The sequence below is a fragment of the Anser brachyrhynchus genome, assembly GCF_964034855.1.
Source record: "Anser brachyrhynchus genome assembly, chromosome: 8".
NCBI classification, from domain to species: Eukaryota; Metazoa; Chordata; class Aves; order Anseriformes; family Anatidae; genus Anser; species Anser brachyrhynchus.
This window is the reverse complement of record NC_137702.1, coordinates 23,111,011-23,134,063: the sequence shown is the minus strand read 5'-3', so window position 1 is coordinate 23,134,063 and position 23,053 is coordinate 23,111,011. Positions and strand designations below refer to the sequence as shown.

At 39.7% G+C, this 23,053-nt stretch overlaps 1 protein-coding gene across 26 annotated transcripts in view; it reads right to left on the bottom strand.

The window, feature by feature from the left end:
• PRRC2C (proline rich coiled-coil 2C) overlaps positions 1 to 23,053 on the bottom strand; it is a 70,380-nt gene that overhangs the window by 36,049 nt on the left and 11,278 nt on the right. For 21 of the 26 annotated variants that reach the window (XM_080601641.1, XM_080601663.1, XM_080601661.1 and 18 more), the window contains 14 exons: positions 16,256 to 16,423; positions 14,843 to 15,020; positions 11,761 to 11,867; positions 8,943 to 9,080; positions 7,822 to 8,066; positions 7,383 to 7,462; positions 6,262 to 6,395; positions 6,091 to 6,178; positions 5,664 to 5,805; positions 4,643 to 4,714; positions 3,229 to 3,877; positions 2,254 to 2,423; positions 1,381 to 1,627; positions 259 to 472 (listed from right to left, as the gene is read on the bottom strand). In XM_080601641.1, the coding sequence (XP_080457767.1) occupies positions 259 to 472; positions 1,381 to 1,627; positions 2,254 to 2,423; positions 3,229 to 3,877; positions 4,643 to 4,714; positions 5,664 to 5,805; positions 6,091 to 6,178; positions 6,262 to 6,395; positions 7,383 to 7,462; positions 7,822 to 8,066; positions 8,943 to 9,080; positions 11,761 to 11,867; positions 14,843 to 15,020; positions 16,256 to 16,370 (2,579 nt within the window). In that variant the 5' untranslated portion in view covers positions 16,371 to 16,423. The remainder of the gene's footprint in view (positions 1 to 258; positions 473 to 1,380; positions 1,628 to 2,253; positions 2,424 to 3,228; positions 3,878 to 4,642; positions 4,715 to 5,663; positions 5,806 to 6,090; positions 6,179 to 6,261; positions 6,396 to 7,382; positions 7,463 to 7,821; positions 8,067 to 8,942; positions 9,081 to 11,760; positions 11,868 to 14,842; positions 15,021 to 16,255; positions 16,424 to 23,053) is intronic. The other 5 variants (XM_080601662.1, XM_080601658.1, XM_080601664.1 and 2 more) reach the window with 1 other exon arrangement.

The following is a 23,053-nucleotide window of genomic DNA, read 5'->3' as shown; positions in this document are numbered from 1 at the left end:
CATCAAATTAGGTTAAGGATCCCAAAAAAGGGGTAAAATGCCCTTCTACACCCTACTCTAGAGCAGGAATTTCTTATACGAGAGTGCCAAGTACGTTGTGTCCCTCCAGCCACAACTCCTTTTAAAGTTTTGTGTGAAAAGCAGCAATAACTTGGTCAGAATTTACAGTTTAAGAAGTATTTTACAATACAAATTACATAGCTAAGTGCGTTATCACATATTGCTCAGAAGTGGCAAGAGTAGCTAATTCAGGCTTACCTCAAGCTGTCAGGCTCTTCTAACACTTTGGGAGGAGAACTAGCTTGCTGAGGTTCTGCATGGGGGTACGGGTCTGACCCCCACATCATGCGGGGCTCTGACAGAGGAACAGCGTGCTCTCTTGCTGAGCGAGCTATATGCTCAAATGAATCCGAACTAGCTGCTGATCCTTCTATCTGGTCTCTTCTCATCAGTGGTTTGGGAGGCATAATTCCTGTGACAGATTTAATTTCAACAATTGAAACCATTTTAACATTATCAAACAGACCTAGCTCATAAAACACAAAGAGTATCAGGGGGTCCTGAGAAGCACTATTCTCTCTCCTATCTTTTCTCTGTACCTTCTGTTGCTGGAACCAAATGTTTTTTCACTGCCAGCTGACTTCAGAATGATTAAGTCATATTCACCACCCTTACCCTCAGTAACAACCAAAAGAAAAGCTGTCTGCTTCCACTATCACGGAAAGAACCAGGCCTGTACATCTGTAAACTTGTGGATGAAGTTTCTGCTGCAAGATCTGAACGGCAAAGGCATGGCGAGTGTACATACAAGTGTTTTATGGTACCCTGTTAAGGACTACAGGTCCTATTTTGTTATTTACATTTTAAAGAATTTAGCTTTTCTAATTGCAAGTCAGATGGACACTCTAAAAGTTAAAAAGGACTTTTAGCGCCAGGAATCTGAAAACAGAAATATAACAAGATTCTGAAGGTGCTAGCTAGTACATAAGATAAAAATATATATATATTTTTAAATAAAGTGGTACCAAGTGCTACCATGAGAGATAAATGGTTAAATATACCATTTTTATAGTGTAACGACCCAACTCATGCCAGCTTTAACATCTGCAGCCAAGTCTTACATTTTGAATACAGCCCTGTCACTAACATGCCTTGATACGGGAGAAAGCTGTGATTTTACCTTCTAGTCAAAGATATACGTTGACGTATGACTGTATCATTCTCCTAGTATCACTAAAATCTACTTAGTCTCAAATAATGTAGTTTTTTTTTTTTTTTAAATAAAACTTACCCATTTACAATTACTAGACACAGGTTAAGGAAAGACATCTATTTCAAAACTGAGAAAGTTCAACAGTCAAACGTGGTGCCAGATTTTACCTGGATGAATTGGAGGCATATCCATTGCAGGCCTCCCTGACATCATTCGTGGGTCCATGTAAGACTGCATCATTAGCCACCGGGGATCAAAGCCCATTGAAGCTAAATGCTGAGGATGTGGCTGCATTGGCTGGTAAAGGGGTCTATGCTGGGGAGGAGGTACAGGGCCACTAGAGGGCTGGGAGGGAGCAGACTGCGGAAGTACACCTTGCTGCTGTTGCTGCCACTGCTGTTGCTTCATCTGTTCCTGAATGATAGAAAATAGTATTACAAGATTATTTTTTTTTTTTTTTAAAGATTAAGACTTGAGCAGAATTAATAAACCTTAGAAACAACAAGTGCAGTCACCTCTGGGATACTAAGCATCCTGAAAATTAATTACAAATATGAATCAGGATGAACAAGGAGAAAAGGAGGGGGGGAAAAAAGGCTGGACAATTTAGAATAACTACAGTTTTACTAGTGTTTGGCTGAGATATAGAACAATCTACACTTTGTGCATGTCGTGAATAACAAGTGCTCTTCAGACCATAGGAACTGAGCGCAAATTACATTCACAAGTGTCATGCCCTTTAAAGAAGAGCTGCAAAAACAATGATCATTAGACAGCAGATTCCAAAAGAATCCACAGGGCAATGCTCTACTTCCAGCAATCGATGCAAAAAGCAGCCAGTTTTAAAAGCCTCTCTTGTCTTCTCCTCCCTTATACACTTTGCAAGTAATGAGAAGTGCTTACTGCAAAGCAAATTCTGCCAATACAACAGATATTATAGAAGCTGAAAGCCAACACCTTGGACTTTTAAATAGAACTCCTACAGTCACATTCTTATTTAGAATGAGGCAGAAAGACATTTTAGTGAACTAGTTAGTTACCTGCTGCCTCTGAAATCTTGGCGGTAGTGATTTCTGGAACTGTTTAGAATAGCCTGAGGAAACAGCAGGACGAGGCTGAGATCCTGAATCTGGCTCACTCTCATGAGTCACCTGTGAATTCTCTTTCTCATTCCGACCACTGTCTTGTCGGGTAAAGACTGGTTGATCTTCTGGAAAAACAAACCAAACCAAAACCAAACAGATGTGAGACAAGTGCATCTGAAAACTACAATGATTTCACGTTAACCAGAGCATCAAATAAAGGACCTCTCTAAAATGAATAACCTTTCTCAAACCTCACAGTCTTAGTTCTCAAAGCAGACATGCAAAAAAGTTAAGAACAGCACCTCAAAATATTGTCATTAATACATCTCTCAGCATCCCTTTTAAACTCAAGCTGTGCAATCAGCTGTCATTTCTGTTGCAATACTGTGATTTAAGAAGTTCTGTATCAATGCTACCATATTAAATGTGAATCAACTTATTTATGAATCAAAGTTCAGTTTCCCAATCACTTTTATCCATTTAAAGCTTAGGAAACTGTTAGACTATGCTTAATAACAGTTTTCCTGTTGCCTTCAAGCTCCACTACAAAAAATGTACCAAGTTTAAACATGTGCTCTTCACATCTACTTCTCTAGGCTTGCTTAAAGAACAGAATAGCTGAAATGATTTATGTTGCTTCTTGGCAACATGAATTGCTGACCCTCTTTTAGCAAGAAGAAAGCAAGCCTTTTACTTTTTCTGCGTTCTTCTATGTCCAGCCTAAATCATAGAACCAATTTTTTCCTTTAACGTTTTGATGAGCTTGCCAAACAGGTCTAGCTCAAAGGACAGAGTCAGCAACTGTAATGTGCCAGGAAAATAAGTGCTCTAGATGCACTTAATTAGGTATTCAAATTAGACTCTTAGATTACTACTATGCTCTGTGTCTCAGCTTTAAGAAAGACAACTCCTATTTGTGTGCAAGCATACCTTTTTCTTCCTTGTTATTCCTGCTTTCACTTTCTTGTTTTTCTACTGCAGGTGTTGCCACAGGTTCTACAGGCTCAGGAGCCTCATGTGCTGGTTTCTCCTCTTCTTTCTCCTCCTTTTCTTTCTCTTCTGTCTCCACCTCCTTTTCTTTCTCATTCTCCTTTTCTTGCTCTTTTGCTTTCTCCAGTTTTTCTTTTTCTTCTTTTTCTTTTTCCCTCTCCCTCTCCCTTTCCCTCTCCCTCTCTTTTTCCTTTTCCCTTTCCCTCTCCCTCTCCTTTTCTCTTTCCCGTTCTCTCTCCCTCTCTCTCTCCCTTTCCCGCTCCCGCTCCCTTTCTCTTTCTCTTTCCCTTTCCCTCTCTCTCTCCCTTTCCCTCTCTCGTTCTTTCAGAGGGTCTTCTCGGGAGGGTTTTGTCATACAGCCAAATTTCTCATTTAACCGTTTCAGCTTTTCTGCACAAGCTGCTTTTCTTTGTTCTTCCATTCTTCTTTCTTCCTCTTCTCGTCGTTTACGGGCTCGCTCAACTGCAGCAGATATCTCTGATTGTTGTCTTCTCCTCTGTTTCCATATTTCATCTTCATCTGGTACTGGTTTAGGGGGAAAGGGTCCCTGCCTTCCAGGTCCTATCGTGCGATCAGGAGGAGGGGGATGCTGCGATATTAAAATCACTAAGTCAGGTAGAGCACATATTATATAGAACAGCTAGGTGAAATACTACATTTTAACTATAGCCAACGGATGTGTTTGGATTGCACTTTTTAAGTGACATTTGAGAGACAAACCAAGACCCCACCCTCCTGCTCCAGTTACAACCCATGCAACCTGATCTCAGAAAGGAGAAGAAAAGATTCAGCTGGGCTCATGTCACTGCTCCATATCATTGCTAATGGCAAAGTGACTACGAAGATGACAAAAACCTTTTAGATTTGGTTACTGCCTGTTTGGGACAATTCAAAGTCCCCCAAGGAGCCAAAGAAATTCAAGGTTATCATAGGATAACAGCAATTTTAAAAAGGACTGTTGAAAATAGGTAAGAAGCTGCTACCTCCACACTTCACTTGGAACTTCATCTCCCTGTCTGCCTGGGCATGCAGCCAATGCTTGGCCACATTCAGCCCTTAAACAACCTCCCCACATCCCTGTCCTCTCCAGTCCCCACACAAACACTGAATAATCAAAACCACTGGAAGTTTGCATGTATTTCATATGCCACTCTCAAGATGGGGCTACTTTACACAGTTTGCAGTGTGGTTGTGTTGAGGTCCCACTCCTACTTGGCCCTAGGTTCTACATCACTTGTTACAGAGAATGCTTATCCCTATGCGAAGCATGTTTACTTTTCCTAGTCTAACTCCCTCTGCTATCACATTAAAGAATTTAACTCAAGAAAATAAGGACAATCCTAATCTTTCTTACCGGTGGTAGAATAGATTTGGGATGAACGGGACCGCCTCTGTCGTGTATAGAGGGCTGTGCTGGACCCCGATCCTATTGGATCAAACACAAGACCAGGGTAAACAACCTTACAACAAAAGTAAGGCTGGCAACTTTCAGATGCACTGTTTTCTACTACCTTGTATATGATATAAATCTGTATGCAAAAAGAGGGCAAGGACATCTCCATTTCATGTACTGACAGTTGTACAACTTTAAGAATTCACACATCCAAATTTCAGAGTTTAGTCCACTGCACTGTTTTTCCCTAGGCTCAATGTAGCATCTAACCATGGAAGGCTACATGATCTTTACACAGAGAAAAAGTGCAATGAAAACAAATTCAAGATCTATCTTCGCTCTTACTGGCGTCAGGAGAAAGTGTTTCCCTGAAATTTTCAGACAAAGCCAACAGCAGCTTTTACTCATGGGAAAAAAAAAAAGACTGAAGCAGATATGAACTGAGTTAGTTGCCAGTCTTCCTTTATTACAGGGTAATCCAAAAACCAAAAAGGTCAAACTGATGAACGCTACACGGTCTGTAGAAAATTTGTCTACCTGAGAAGTCAGAAGCAATCTGATACGATACTGTTTGTATTAAAGAAAGCCAGGTCATGATATAAAAAAAAAAAATCAGGAAATGTGTGGGCCAACAGGGTGCTATTTACCCTGTGCCACTATAAAACATAACGGACACCAGAATGGCTTCATTCTGTTATAGGAATGGACAGGCAGAAGAACCAAGTTAAGACATGTCACTTGAGCCACAGTAACCAACGTGAGTTCTTACCCCCTCACATCTAGATAAAGACATGCTACTTTATTTTGGGACCAGAAAAAGCTAAGCAGCACTCCATCAGTTATCACAGCTAAGATAAGCATTAACTGATGCTTTTACTCATGTTCACAACCTTAATCGACCTGGCAGTTTGGAAAGACACCTGCACTGGCCCTCTTCTGACAAGGCTGATGCCAGAAAAGTCGAAGGGAAGAAAACACAAACCTGATCAAGCTGAGAAGTTTTGCCATAAGGCCCTTTGGCCGCTGTTGTGGAAACCTGGGTGGCAGACTTAGCGTTTGTCTGCTCTTCTGCTTCCTTCTGGCCATCAGGGCTCTGAGAATCTTTTGTTGGTGTTTGTTCATCACTGTGCAAAGAAATAAGAAAAACTGAAGGTGTACTCCATATAGGGCTTTGGTGATTTATCTTCTATCCCCTGCGTCTCTTAGCAAGAGTGAAAGATCCTCACAGCAAAGATCACTTCCGCTGCATGCCCACGTGACTGCCATCTGCAGACAGTTATGCAGTTTAATACAATACTAAATTACTGCAATAAGCGTTATTGAAATGAGTACTTCTTACATCTCATTCAACTTTCCCAAGAGCTAAGCTAGTTATGTGGCATTCACACCAACTGGCAACACCAACTCACCCACTTTCCTTCTCTTTTTGACTGCTTCCTTGCTCATCGTCATCACTGAAGTTCAACTGCTCAGTGTAATCCACTTCACTCTGAGCCCCTGATGCATAAGCAAATAGTCGATTAATCATTCAGAAGGATTCGATATACAAATAACAGAGATCATCAGTCTGACGTTCTTACCTGCCCAGCCTTCATCAGCCTCAGCATCCAGGTTATCAAATTTATCAAGTTCTTTCAGCTCACTAGCACTAAGAATGGACGGGCGCTCAATAGGTTCTGAACACCATGAAGGTGGTCCTCTTCCTCTCGGCCCTCTGAGAAAGAGAAACAAAGGTGACTGTCACTATTTATCCAGCAGAATATCTAGATAAAAGGCCAACTTGTATGACGATTGTTTCAAGTATACACTACACTGTTCTCTCACATCAGTTTAAATGTGAAGCGTCATCCATACATAAGACTACTGTAGTTCAAATCATTACTGCTACACCACCACAGTTCTCCATGGAAGAGAAAGATTAGATAACATAGCCTTGCTTGCACACTTCGCAAACAAGCCAAATGTTCCATGCTGTTTGCTGACAGTAGAAAGCCACATACCTTGTAGCTTTCAAACAATGCACTGCATAGACTTGACACCCTTCTTATGCCACTATCCACTTCAGAGATATTTGTTTGCATTTTTCATGCTTTTTCCACTGCCGAAGGTTCTGCACTCTTTCTACTCCTATACTCAAGTTCTCCCAGTCATTGCCCAGCTTCTCCTGCTCCCTTCCTGGATTCCAACCACAGACTATCTGTCAAAAGTTGTACCACACTGCCTACATGATGCCATTTCCTTGTGCATGTGCACAGCCATCCTCAACTAGGGGAACACACACAGAAAGGAGTAAAATTGATTTCATAAAGGATTAGAGTTCTACTTTCATTGATGAGCAGTAGAGTTGAGAACCACGAATTTACTTTCATTGTGACAATGGAACAGTCATTTGACAGGCAAGGTGCTGCTTGAAGTTACAAATGTGTCCCTAACTGTCTCCTGCTCTTCAGATTCAAAAGCTCTGTAACATGCAGGATTCCTTTAAAGCAGGATCCCTGTAAGTTTTGCAGTTGAGCTGTGAAACAAAAGCCACTCTGTGGCACTGCTCCACAGAAGCCAAACTTGAGACTAATCAGTGACAGCACATAATTGTAACCAAGACTTACAGGGCAAAGTATTTTTTGTTATTATTTTTCCCCCCAGTTTGAATCACACACACAGTTCATACTTAGAAAACAAGAACACTTGTAAGGTGTCTTACCTACTGGGCTCAGAATTAGGAAACCTTGTGGGTCCTTGCATGGAAGGAGGATACGCCATTCTAGGATACTGATTGAACATCTAAGAAAAATTTCAAACAGGAGACATTTGTTAAAAACCATCATTGCATTAAATATACTGACATCATCACAGGAATCATAATGGAAGTAAAGTAAGGCTCTTCACTTAAAACAGTCTTCTCAAACGACAAGCATGTGATGTCAAGCCACCAAGGTGGAGCGATTGTAAGTATTTGTCAACTCCTGACAAGTTGAAACTTAGCGTAACAGGAGTGGCAATATATGGGTACATCCTTTGAGGAGTTGGTTGTTATCCCACCATTCTAGCTAAACTACCGAGCTTTCCTTGGGGGGAGGAGAAGGGGGTTTAAAGCAATCACACCAGCCAGTAATCAAACTTTTTGTGTAGCCATCACTTACGTAAGGTGGCATCATTGCCCTGTACTGAGATGAGATAGGTGGTTGCTGCTGGCCATTCAGCTTGGGCTGCGGGACTTGTGGTAACCGCGGATCCCTCTTCTCTGCTGCCTTCTGGCCATCGTTTTGTTCTGCTGGTGTAGCATTACCATCTTCTTGCCCAAGACCTTCTTGATCAGCTGGAGAATTGGGTGAGTTGCCTTTATTACCACCTTCTCTCCAGTTAGTAGCATCTGCATTGACAGAATCAGTACGAGAAAACAAGACAGACTTTATATTACAGATTCACAGACAGGAATGAGGAAAAATACATTCTTCCTACGCAGCTCTCAGTGACACAGGAATGTCTGTCTGCACAGATCGCTATTTGCTACTGAAACAAACAATAGCCACTTGAGAAAACGGGGAATGCTTTCTGATCCTCTCCAGCCATACCTCCAGCTGTGATCCCGAAGGGTAAGAGTTAAATTTATAGACCACTAGTTGTTTTTCTCTGCCTTCCAAAACACAAGGCAATTTAGGAAGGATATTGATAATAGTAAAATGCAAAGATTAAGCTGCTTATGCAGAGGCCTATCATGAATCTCTCAAGCAGCTGGAAATGACATATCTGTGCATTGTATTTCTAAGTAAAGACAGGTATCCAGAGTCTGGCTTGTATCGGATAAGGATGGAATAGAAGTAACGAGGGCTGTACTTAATTAGTTATTTAGAGAGTTCTTTAAATACACATCGTGTCCACTGTGACATCTGGCAGGTAGAAGTAAGAAAATGCCAATACAGTGCAACTAACAAATGTTCCTCAGAGCACAAGTGGACTACTGACCAGACCAGGCAAATAGAGGGGACTGCAGGAGAAGATTAAACACCTGTTTTCCACACTGGGAACACAGTAAAGTAGAAAAAAATCTTTATGACAAGCTCTTAAACAAGATAACTGTATGATGGAGATAGTCACACGATTTTCACGTGGGAGGACAGTTTGCAGCTGTTTCTTTCCTGTAGGTATGTTTGTTAAAATAATGAATTCATGAATTATTTTGTACAGGGAGCACATACCCTTGTAATAAATGAGTTCCAGACAACTGCATGCGATCTCACAAAAATCTGTACCATATACTTACTTTGTGGACGTAAGCTAGGTCCAGATCCATGGGTCTCTTCAGGTGCATCTTTATCTTTGCCTGACTTTTCCTGATCCCCAGCTGCCGGCAGACTGGGAAACTCTTGCTGGAAATAACTATTTACTGGAAGAGCTGGACCTACAAAAGAAGATATTCACAGAGTCACAAATTTTCCGGAGTCAACAGTTCAGAAAGCGATTCCTATCAGCCTGATCATCCTTAAAATGTGAACCATAGAACCGCATTAATTTACTGGTAATAGAATTCATGAGCCAAGAGCAATCCTCATAAAATATTTGCATTTGCTACCAAAGTTGTTAAACTTACTAGGCCAGCTATCACATTTATTTGGAATGAGAATAATCCAGAAGCAAGCACCAGAGAGCAATAATCGACAGTTTGAATTGCCCAATGGAATGAGACATAGCATGGAGAATACCTGAAGCTCTTCAGCTATGTTAGCACATCTTTTTTTTCCTTCCAGACAAAGATTTCCCTTCTTTTATGCTGTAACTGCTGTCCACTGAAGGACAGGCAACCATGTTATCACAAAAGTCCTTAAGATTATTCACTATTCTAACAAGTTGTTCAGGATTTTTAAAGGCCAAATTTACATTGCAAGAAGAGTATCAAAACACTGTCAAGCTTTGATTTCTAAAACCTAAAACATCCTAACTCCAGATTGGAATTTAAGACTTCTGTTGCACATGGTAGAGAGGCCAAATAAGTAGATTGTCTTCTGTAGCAGGTTTCATTAGCATCTACTCTGAATCAATCCCCCATCCCATACACATAATGAATATTGACCTCTTAGGTCAACAGCCTTCTAATACCGAATGACTGATAATCTTACTGAGGGAAGATTTCTATTCTAACAGCCTGAGTAACAGTCTGCTCATATACCTGCTCTTAGTAGCTACGGTAAGAGACCGTGTATTAGGCTATACGGGCTCTAAGGCAAACTGACAAAAAAAGGATCTGAACATTTACAGCCCAAAAAACATCCAACCTCCATTATACGTGCTTTTTTTTTAAGCCAGCAGCTACAAGAGGTTATGTTCTCTCTGATCTGTGAAAAAATTCTTCATAGCAATACAGGATAAAAGACAGGGATCCTCACTCTTTTCATTTTCTTTGTGATAGTATGACAAGCAAATGCCACAATATTTAGCTCTGTGACTAAAAACTGCATTACAAGCGTAAGAATTATCAAAGATTCGATGGTAGCAATTAATCCCAACTCCTAACCAATGTGTGAACCAAAAAATAAATGCTGCTCATTAGATCATGGAGATTTTTTTTTTTCCCTGTGTGGTCACCCATAGCATCAGAGAAGGGCTTAGTTTTGCCTCACTCAACTGAAGTCTTACACAAGAGCATGAGGCAGTTGGCTGGATGACTGCTGGAATGCATACGAGGCATCTGGAAGAAGTACAAGTTCCAGCAGCCAACTGCAGATCAGCAAAGTATGAACACAACAGGTGTATCCCAAGTTGCAAACTGAGGATGATAGCAAGCAGCTGATACCAATTCTCATTCTGTATTTCTTCTTGAAACAGCAACCCCCCTACTGCATTAATTGAATGAAATGAGGACACCATCTGGGCTTGGCACACAAGCTGCCATGGTAACCATAAAATAATTAGCTAAATGCATTTTGAAGCCATTGAACTGAATCACTATTTGCTGTGTCACATCAGAGAAAATCTTATCAGCTTATGTAGAAAGCCTGCTGCAAAGTTTTCTGCATTCCAGTGTTGTTTTTTTTAAAACCTATTATATAACACTCTTGCAAGAGCTTTATGGAGGAGAGTTTCTGTATTTGAGAATGAAGGAAACACTGAACATTACACAGGAGAGCAAGAAGTGAAGAATCTAGAATTGCTGCATCTAACACTCGCAGCAAAAAAAATGGCCAAGTCATTAGATACGTGATGCTAACTCCAAATAATGGCTTAGAAGTTACCTCCATTCAATCCAGATTTTACTACTCTAAGATTTCTATCCGAAAGAGAAATCTTTCAATAAGAAAACTATCAATAAGAAATTCAAATATTTTTTCCAGTCACAGGAAGCTTGCAAGTCTCAAATTTAAGAAATAAACCATGTTGTTAATTTCCAAAATGGAGACAGGAATCCTAAGTAAGCTCTCACTCTAGGAGCAATTTTTAAACCCTGCTGAAGATTTAACTCTGATCTTACACCTGTCACAAAAACACTCAAGCCGAGATCCACACTAGTGGAAATTGTATGTTGTATGAATTGATGGAGAACTATTATGTAAAACAGAGAAAAAACAGTTTTAATGCTTTTCCCCAGAAAAAAAAAAGAAAAAAACAACCCTACTTGAACACTATCACTTTGAAAACAAAATAAGTAAGGAGTCTGCAAAACAAAAGTACTGTCATAGTAAACATTTAAATAGAAGTGAGACTACACACATTTTGCACAAAACAATCCAAAATTATGACTACATCGACTACTAACTGTTTATGGTTCTCATGCCAAAATTGTATGGTTGGCCATTACTGAGATTTTCTCTCCCCACCGCTGCCATGTTCAGCATTTTATGCCACGACCACCATTTCCCTGTCAATCCAAAAAAAAAAAAGGCTACACAGGTCCTTTAAAGGCAGTCAGACCTGCTGCTAAATTGGACTGGAGCTCGCTTGAGTGCCAGGACTAGCTCACTTTCAGCCAAGAAAGTTGCTTCCACAGCATTCTTAGTCCCAGCTGGCTTGCTCAAGACTGAGTCTGGGTCTCTCACAGCAGTGCTCACAGTCCGCAAGGCTAGACAAGAACCTTTAACATCACTTACCATCTTGTCCACCTGGCTTGGTGTTGGCCCATGATTTGGCAACAGGAGGTGCTTCTGGAGGAGCAGGAGCAGCAGGTTTTGGCTGTGTCTGTGGCACCTCTGGCTGTCTGAAATTAGAGAAAAAGCACTCATGAATACAGGAGAATGAGTACAGAGTAAGATTGTCAGGAATACTGCTGCCAACAAGTGAATGAAAGGAGCTAACTATGCAGCTGAAGACCCATTAACTACTTCGCTGTAGAAAAAGCATCTTCTCATATAAAAGAAGTTGTGACAGTAACAGTTAAAATTGGAATAAATCAGCTAATTTGATCAAAAAATCTACAACCATGGAAGGGAATAACTCAGAATAATGTTCTCTTGGCGCAGGAGCTGGGAGAAGAAAGAACTTTAAAAAAGACTGCCATAAACAGACAGAAAGAAGACAAGTATGTCAGAAATTATTAAGTAAAAAGAACTAATAAGGAAAGCTAGAGACATTATGAAAAAATTACGGGTACCATGAATTGGAACAAGAAAGTTTACATCTGTTAAGAGCAAAGACAGTCTCAATTTTGCCATCTTGACAATGAAAACAGACATTTAACAACTACTCATTCTTTCCAATCCAAAAAGTGAGCGTATTCTAGAGGAAAATATTTTTTTAATCTATAAATTCAGTAATGCTGCATAACCTCTTTCAAGAATGTCTGAAACCTGCACATGCAATTAAGTTAAGACTTCAAAGCATCAGTGTCTCAGCCAGTCAGGACCTCCAGCTCCCAAGTACTCATTTTTTTTTTTTTTTGGTAGCATAAGAATGATAGGGGAAGTCTGATAGTCTAGACCTTCTGTATTGTACCAGTGAAGAAAGAACTAGTACAATAATGTCCGGTAGCCTCCTCACTTTGCACCACAGACCTTGAAGATTAATTTGCTTTGTATGAAGGATAATAATAAACTGACATCCATTAACATCTTTTTCTGGAAAACAACCCTTCAGATTCTGTAGTTATCTCTATAAATGTTATACAGTTAACTTCCTAAAAGGCAGCCATGCATAATATTTCAATGAACAATTTTAAATGCTTTAAATCTCAGATTTTATTCATTGGGGCTCCACTCTGTTACATAACTCCAATTCTGAACGGGCTCGGCTATCTAAACCCTGTCCTATAGGTACACCATTCGATGAGGGAAAGAACTCAGCTTGGGGCCAGCTGATTTAATCAAGTCAATGCACAACTGGCTGCACTACCCAGGAAAAGGGATAGAGGCAATACACATAGGAAGAGCAATAACTTGGGAAAGCAGCAGGGAAAGAATTAGTAATCACAGGAAACAAGTAATTCATGTGAACTCCAAAATAGTGAAACAATAGAAAAAAGGATTTAAACTAAATACCATACCGATAAAGATATTTCCTTTATCCAGTATTCTTGGGGTGAATATCAGAACACTTGGAAATAGCAACACTTTAAAATACATTGAAAGCTGGAGAAAAATGGCCTGAAGACTTGACCGAACTCTAGATGCCTTGAATTTAGGAAATTTGACTTGTGGCCTGGGCATACACACCAATGTGAAGGAACAAGTTCCTTCCACCCATTAGTTCTACTTACATGTGGTTTTTAAGGCTTTTATCAGAATAATGCACAATGAAAACCAAGGCAAACACCTTCCAGTTGCAGATAAGGGGCAGCTATTTATTTACAAACATACAGCTACTGGGACATACTTCTAACATCCATAGGAGGCTATGGAAAAGCAGACAAACATTATAAAGTGTTTTTATTAAACAAGCCATTGAGCTCAACACCAATTTAACTAGACCAAATGTAAATAACTTCTGGTGTGTAGGAAAAAATACCCTACAGAACACTGGGCAGAGTATCGTAAATTTGTGGTTTCATAAACCTAAAATAAAAGCTAAACACAATAAGTATCTCCTGAAGTCTAACAGCCTTTCAGAGAGATGTCAAAATTGACATCTAAATGTAGGAAAATACACAGGAAGAAATGAAGTGACAGCAAGAAGGGGAAGCCAACCTTCAATCATCTGTTGCTTTCACAAGAGCACAACAAACTACCACCACCACATCACTGCAAGAAGCAGCAAAGCCTCTGCTGCGTGATTGAGACACCGGCTGCAGAGCTTAGGTAACCACAACCACAGCTCCACGAGGAGTTCGATTTCCAGCATGAAACTGGATCTATATCCAGATTGGAGATGGCAGACATTTCTTCCTACAACTTGAACTCAGTGCCTCTATCTTCTGTTTTCAGAACAATTTATGTTGAAGAATAAACACTTAAAAGCCACTTCCACTTCTGTAGTGAGAACAATATTGTTTTTTAAGCTTAAATGGCAATAAATTTCGCTTTAAAGCGTGTTCTGATTAGATTATTGAAACATTTTGCTCTATTTTCTTTTGAGGTTGCCAAGAGACTTCCCATACAATTGTGAAACAAACTTAGTGGATGAAACTGAACTGAGCACAGGCAATTAAATTATACACAGCATACATCTGAGAATCAACATCACCCCCACTTCTGTTTTGTTTGTATCACTTCTTGTGGCAGTGTGAAACTACAGCATGACATTTAAGATACAAAATTTTTGTCTGAAGTCTGTGGAATTTATGGCATACTAAACAAACAAATTAAAGTGCAAGTATTAAGAACCGCTAGGAAAACAAAGCAGAGATTCTAACTAATGTATACAAACCAAGGATTTAAGCTTTTGCTGCCCTACATCAAGAAAAACAGATTAAACCAAACATCTTTGCATTCTCACAAACTTGCAAGCTATTATTTAACTTAGCTGCTGTGTACCCAAGTATTCCTCTTAGAGCTTAAAGAGAATTTTAAGGCAATTAAACCAATTGTGGTGCTTTTTGTTGTGTCCCCCTTCCCACAGTTACTATCCCCTAATAGTATTATTACTACTTACAAAAATTTATAGCGATGCTTTGTCCTCTCTAGTAGCTATCTTGAGGACTGTCAAGTCTAAACAGTTCCTTCCCACTCCTTACCCATCACTAGTTTTAAAAAACTTGAGAAATGTTACAGCAAAACAGCCCTGATCTCATTAGTCACTTACTTTTCTTCTTCATGCTGTTCTTGTTTTGAAGCCCATCCTGTGCCATCCTTAGGCACAATGTTCACATTAGGGTCATTGCCTTTGTTCTCTGCTTTGAGACTAGGGAGGTTAGCTGGCGGAGGCATCCTCCTCGAAATAGCAACTTTTCCAAGGCTTTGTAATCCATGGCGTGTGGCAACTGCATGCCAAAACAGAAAGTTCAAGTTAACAATGCTGAGTGGCAGGCAGAATTCCTGCAAAGCTGCAGGAATCAATTTCAAAGGTTTGCAAGAAAGTGAGAAAATTTAAGACTGTTAGAATTAGAAATTAAAATTATTCATGACTTAATTTTAAAAATGGGAATTTTAAATACGTGGCCTGGGAGAACTTGAGTATTTTGAATAACGAATCACTATGGTTAACCTATTCCAGAAACAAAAAGGGATATATGGCCCCATGTTTGTATGCAATGCTCACGACAGAAAGTTAGAGGAGCCATTTTAAATATGATGTTAGTTTCTTAATATCCCTTCAGATGTCACCAAGCATTATTCTCTCACTCCTCGGGGGGGGGGGGGGGGGGGGGGTTAAACACGCCTTGACTCCAGGAATACCATCATGGTTCCATCCCACTTTTTTTTTGCTGCCAGTTTCAGTTGGCAGATGCTGCTCTTGCAAAAACATTCCTGCAGAATGTGTTTACTCCATACCACTATTATGAAAAAACAGTATGAAGCCAACACACTACGCTGGACATTCAACCTACCAACTACTCAATTCAGATGAACAAGTGCAAGATAACATCCTAAACATGTTATACCAAACATCTCAGTTGCAACCTTTGAAAATTATATTATGGTAAACTTCAACAAATTTTGAACCCCCATCCCAATTCCTCACACAAACAGTCTGTGTCCACCCCCACCTTTTGTCAGCAAAACGGACAAAAATACGAAAATATGCATTCCTCCTCTCCCCCCCCCCCCCTTTTTTTTTTGTAATCAGACAACTCCAGTTCTGCCAAGGTTTGTTACTTATACCATGCAAGGAACAAATGCGTTCACTGAAGATCTCAAAACAGCAGTGCTTTTACCTCTGAGAATATCTTTTAAAAATTCACTAAAAAGCACGGCTGGGGAATGGCTTGTCATATGCTGATAACGAATGGAAACTGCAGCTGTAGAACAGTTCTTAGTTACTTATATTCTGCTTTCTAATAGACTGAAAATGCTGACTCCCTTAACTGAAACTATAGCTCATAGGTAACCAGCAAATGTAATCAAGATTGTTTTTCCACAATTCTTCCTATTAACTACTGTAACCACAGCCAAATTTTTTTAACTGCTTGATAATGATCACATCCTTTGCACTCTTAATTAGCTGCACAACAGTAACGATGAAACAGAATGCATAAATAAAGCCAGTTTAACTCACCTGTGGTTTTCTGAGTTTCCAGTGACTTTCCTTTGTAAGTATTAAACAGACTGAGTGTTGCATACTTTGTTTTTCCATCCTTTGCTTTTGTACTCTGGCCTGACTTTTCCGACATTTCGATGGAAACTCATCGAGTCTGGTACCTCCCGCTCACTCCTCAAAATCAGCCTGAAAACAAAACACCAGAAGAGCAAAACAGCTTGAATACAAGCCAATACTTAAGAGAGTTCACAACACAAAACTTGACCACTTACTTAATGCTGATAGCACTGTTTCTGTTAAGCAAACTGCAGATGTCTTCAAATACATTAGACCCAGGAACACCTAGCCCTATGAAACTCTATGCCATTTTAAAGGAACATCACAAAATCATCAGGAGGGTCAACATTCAAGCAGTATCAAACCCCCAAAATGTTAAATATTGTCTATGATCTCACTAAAAAAAAGGCATGCAGAGTTTCCATCAGCAGCTAGTTCCCCACTGGGGAAGCTCAATGACCTCACCCACTCCTGTAGCCAAGCACTGAGATACCACTAACTGTGGTACAATATTTCTGGAATTTGCTTTTTCCAATTAAAACCACCATGAACTCAGCAGCTAGAAAAAAAAATAAATATACCGAGTCAGAAGTTTCTTCAAAGCTAGAAACAGAGTATGTTCAGATAGGCAGGGTAAAGGAGTTCCTTAAACTAAGAGTTACACTATTCTTCTTGCAGCAGTAAATTACAGGGCTGCTAGAACAGGTCATCCCTCTCCTTCCCCCAGGATAACAGGCCTTGAGAAGAACCACCCAGTAATTATCACTGATATTTCACTGGTTCTTAGAAGGAACTTGCCAGCATGGCTGCTCATCATCAGGCAGCAACACAAGGGAGCATTCCCTTAAACAGAATATTATTATATAGTCAATTTAATCTTAAAAACACTGAAAAAAATCATTACACCCCTTACTACAACCACTTTTTTTCCCCACGTAGATTCCAGAAGTTAGGGATGTTCAAATACTCGTGCATTTCATTCTAAGAGCAGACAAAAAGAACCAAGTCAGAGCTGTACATCCTGCTCAAACCCTTTGGTGATCAAGCAGCTCCCTGGTCAAACTCAGTCTCAAAAGACCTTCAAGAGAAACCCAATTTGCACGCAAGGCACTCATGTATTCAGAAAAGTCTGCACAAACAAGCAGTCCAAAAAATAAGACACTTATTTGGTAATAACAGACAAAGCAATGGCAAAAGACCAGGGAAGTTTCATTTATATGAGAATGGTAACATTCCTACCCTCCCTTCCTCCTACCTCAATTTACAAGCCATGATTGAAAGGATTAATGACTGGAGATGGCAGACAGCCTTAGAACGGTCCAACTTCAGTAGTAGGTTTTGGGCAGATGCTATTCTATTACAATCCGTGCAGACCGCTGCAAATGGGACACTCTTCAGCTTTGTACTGGGCCACATACATGGCTAAGAGATGCATTCTCCCCTCTCACAAAGGGAAAACATTTTACCCATTTTTTTGGCCAGACTGGTCAGCATACTCCCATCATCCAAAAACTCGAAATAAAGGCTGTAAGCAGGTTGAACCCAGCCCACCAAGTTGACCATGTAACCAGAACACAGACTTTGGATAGGGCTGATAGGCTGTCCCTTAACTACCCAAAAAACTACATACTGAGATTGCAAGCTTTCACTGGAAGCCACAGCTCACTGGTTCAAACACCATTACAGGCACAGAGAAGAAATAACGATAGCCCATTATGTGACTTTAGATAAGCTTATCTGTGGAGCTAACAGTTAAGCAGATTGCCAGCAACCATTCACTCACTGTTCACAGCTGCCCCAATGCTGATCTGTGATTCAGCAACACACCCGTTAGCATTACTCATGGCCAGACAACTGCTTTCAGCCAGTCTGGGGACACGAATCAAGGCTGACTAGTTTATCAAGTTGAGTCTAGGTCCTGCATTAACCTCTTCTTCTATGAGGAAACCCAGGTTTATCATCAGGCCTTCAGTGAAACACCTGTGTAAGAACCTGGTTGATTCTTTTCCTTCAGTTCTCCTCTTACACTTTGCTCCCAGACTTGTCTTCATGGTAGAGACCACCTTGGTCATCCTGGAGCATCAAACAGAGAAGTAGGCTCTGGGCAGGTAATTAATTACCAGGAGGGCATGGGTGGCAAACAAGTTTTCAGACGGGCAAATAAACATGTGAAGTAATACACCACATTGATTTGCTACTCAGCTATGTTCTCATACTCTTTCTATATGAGAACAACTCATACACAGTTATAATTTTAAGCCCAAGATCAGTTCCAGCCCCCAGATTTTGCAAATACGAAATGGCTTCACAACACTGAATAAACCTGAAGTTGGCAAAAAAAAAAAAAAACCAACAACCTACCTCAGGTCATTGTTTGCCCATGCAATTTACAAAATGACATCTCATACCTTTGGTAGAAACCAAACATGGAAAATCTTAACCATAACTCTTCTTTACAGACTAAGAGAGACTACTTAGACAGATCTTAATTATAATAACTGTTTTTTTCTGGAACATTTCATAGCTTAAAGAACAAAGGGTGGTAATTGTGTTTCCTCATAGTGCTTTCTGATGTCAACTTCACAAAAATCAATGAAGTAGGTCTACCCATTACAGCTGAGTTCTATGCCTTTTTTAGTATTTAGATTCACACTGTTTGACAAGTTTTTCCAAAGTTATGCTACAAAGAAACAGAATATTTTGAACTGATTAAAACTGCACATTCCTCAGTAATCTGATTTGCAGAAAATAGCTCAAGCGCTGCAAGCAGTGTTCTTGTAAATTAGGCCAGTCAATACATTCACATTTAACTCCGTTTATACCTGACACTGGTTGCCAGAGAAGATACACTTGCAAAATTAGACTTTAGACTAGGTACTTATGTCAGAGATGGCAAATCCTCCCCTTGAGCCCATCTGGCGCTCTACAAACATATGTGCTAGGTCACACATTAAACAAGCACCCCAGTGCCATCTAGTAGCAGTTATAAAGAGATAATTGCGTGGTTCCAAAGCACAAGAAATAACATTTCAGGCTGCGTCCAGGTCCGATGACTTCACATTTTCACTCAACTTCACTTGTGTATACTGCATTCATATGCAGGAACATCAAAATCATTCCCTCTACAGTTACGATGAGGTATTTTAACATAAAACATGCTTAACTTGTACATACAATTATGTTCTAGGTTGGCAAGTACTAAACTCACCGAGTGATTCTAAATTTCCTCTAATATTTACATCTTTTGTTATTATGGGTAGCTAGCTGTTAGTTCGAACTCTATTAGTCAAACCCTTCCAAGCCAAATGTTAGTGCCTGCTAGGTTTAGACTTACAGTCAAATGAGTAAGAACACGAGACAGCTGTATACCTCTGAACAGTAGCAACATAAAAAAGATGTCAGAACTACTTACTAAAATTAAATAATTACCATGATAGCAAACAGACGGATAGGCAGCAGTACAAGTAATAACGGCAGCTGGCAGGGTTTACTGCACCATTAAGAAATTTAATCCAGTCAGCAATTCATTTTGAAAGACTACAGTCACTATATGCATAATTACTGAAGGTGCAGTGCTTCCAAAATCCTGGAGCAAAGATTACCTTTCAGCCACTTACTAATGTTATCAAGTTAACTGACCTTTCCTCTGTGACCTTAGGACCTGCATATTAAAGTTACTGTAATTTCTGGGCCAGTCTTTTTTCAGACTGCAATCGGTTGACTTATTTAGATCCCGCAATGAACTCAGAAGCATGTGTACACAAATGATTACAGTAAGGAGATGTCAACTTCTAGATACCCTGGCCACTGTCAAGGAACATTTACTTGTACCCTCTTGGTAGAACAAACTGAACGCAGTCTATTCTCCTAGACTGTGGTTGCAGAATCCTATTTCTAAAGTAATAGAAAATGGCAAACAGAACACTCCCTGCCCACACACCAGACAGACCTTTTCCAGCAAGTTCCTAGCTCTCAGGAACATTTCAGAATTCCCCCAAATCAATTGTTTAGAATTTAGTAACAGTGGTTCATGTATGTGTAAATTTTACACAGAGTTTGATTAGAACAAACAGCAGATTAGAAAAGATCTTACCTTCACCTGAGAAAAATGTTCTTTTGTGATTAAACAAGGAAGAAAGTATTTTTGAGGTCAAGTTTCCAGGACTGGATGGTAAGAAGTTTAAACCATTTAACATCATAACAGCAATTCTTGTCCGGTTTCCTCACCATGTCCATGTCAGTATTTTGTATTTTTATTATACATACAAAAGATGGTTTTACAAACTTACATGTGAGAACAGAAGAGCATTCTGCCTAAAATAATCACATTTTATTATCTCAGTGAACAAGTAAAGTGCACACAGGCACAGAAAGGGGAACAGAGAAGTGTAAAAGTTCAGGTAGAAAGTTTCTTTATACACAGTTTTTGAGAGGCTGATCAACTCTCGCTGTTGCTATGGGAAATAACTGTACTCCTTCTATTATGGTCTTCCAACTAATCTGCTTCTGTACACGTTTGAAGCACAACATACACCATTCCTTGCATCTGGCGGAAAGATTACTATTCCCTGTATTTTCCAGGCATCCCATCCTAGCTGATGTAAGCACAGATGGCCACATGAGAACATCTAGAACTGTATTTTATGTGCTGCGTTTTTAAACTTCTAAACAAAGTAGGTTTGCTTTAGTGCAAGCATAACATGTCAATAGATTTCTTCAGCAATATTACAGTTATCTTTTAGGCAGTCCTACCAGCTCAAGACATGTCACCCCCATTTTAGCCTACAAGTGCTCAATCATTTATGACAGGTAACATTTACATAAGCTTCACGCTCCTTATTTAACACAGGATATCTAGTTCCCATCAATTCCACTCCAAAGTCTGTATCATTGCTGATTTTGAAGAAGGATGAGCTGCAATGATTTAAGGCAAGGCACACCATTCAAGACAAACTTGCTGAATATTTCCTAGGGCCTTAAACTCTCAGTGCCTCAAGTGCCCATCTGTGAAGTGGGAAGCATCATAAAAAGCACTACATGAAAGTTTAGTCATAACTGGGACAAAATAGCACTTCTCAAAACACAAGACGAGAAACAAATCCAGAAAGATTTCTCATACTGTCTTACTCTTATTTTAAGGGCACTAAAATAGTGGTTAAGTGGCCTCACCTACAAATCTGTATCTGGCCATAACTCCACTTTTATTAGATTAGCTTTGTTTTGGGCCCACTAAAGAATGTGGTTCTGGTAAGTTTGGGAACAAAACACAACGAAAAAATGAAGCTTTCTTGCCACATGCCAGATGGATGTTAGAGTCAGATGTTCACAAACTTAGTGTTATCTATTTTGAAAAATCATTCTCAGTACCTCAACAAGCCCTGCACCTGACACCCCACATAACGTGGCATTAAAAATTTCAGCTAGAAAGGAAAGCTTTCATTTCAACTCTAATTCTGGCACATTTAGACTCTTGAAGTTTTTAGTAAAAATTTGCCTCGTAATCATAAAACCTAAACATCTGCAGCTAGATATTAAATTCTGAAAAATTCATATTAAATTCTGAAAACCTGTGATCTTCAGAAAAGAGATTAATGGGACCGTTTACAGATAAGTAAAGCCATTTTAAATGAGAAACATAGGATGCTGAATTTCATGTGCTTGGAACCCCTGAAAGCTTTCTTTATGCCTAATTTATATCCCATTATGTAAAAGAATCCTGTTAGTTTTCAACTGAATGCTCCAGAATACTATCTAATTACTGAATAGATGGTTTTGCACAAAGAGAAGGTTGCACACAAGTATCGATAAACAGAATTACAACTAAACAAAGTGACTTCACCTGACAGCCGTACGTATGAACAATACACATTAACTAACATTCTCTTATTGATATCCTCATACGCACAACTTTCTAGTGCCCAAAGCACCACTCTGGGACTACAGTTTTCAGGACCAATTTCTATTAAAAAAAATCAATGTTTTTGGTCATTTATCCCACTATAAAGAGTTCTTAATAGCTTCAGCACCAGGTGGCTTGATATGACATGGAAACAAGCCTCAGCCCCCCCAGTAACACATAATTAGCAAAACACTCTTTCAATCAACCTAATAAAAAAAAAGCCTCTGTGGTCAGGATTTTATTTTTATTTTCTAAAATTGAGTAATTTGCAGCAGTGTTCATTGTTAAGTAGGTTGCTGCTATGCAGGCTGAAAATTAAAGATTTTATGGACTTTTGAGCTATTTCATGTACCTCAGACAAACCACATAGCTCTACCATCTACAAGAACAGTAGCTCTGCAGACCTTCAAAGCTCTCTGAGTAGATCTCGCTACAACTCATTCTTGAACAAGATCTATATTAAATTTTATTTACTCAGAGAGCCAGACTGGTAAATCCATCCCCAGTTTTCTTCCACATCTCTAGATGTTGGGCTCACTGGTTTTCAGCCAAACGTGAAGAGGGTACAATGTAGAGACTGCACTGGTTCTAAAAATTTTCTGAAGGTGGGTGGGCTGAGTTGGAAAAGAAAACCCTTTTGATCACCGTATCTCTTGTGCACTCATCTCCTCTGAGGAAAAAAAACATAGCACAGGCCAATCCCCTGAGCATTGGACAATCTATAGAGAAATATTGTGAATGACCCTCAAATGGAAAATCACTGAGGAGCTCTGCTCCTTAGAACCAAAGCACTTGTAATAGGACAAAGCTGTAGCAAAGCAGGCTTTGCTAGTTCTTCAAATTGCTCCCCTTCAAGGCCT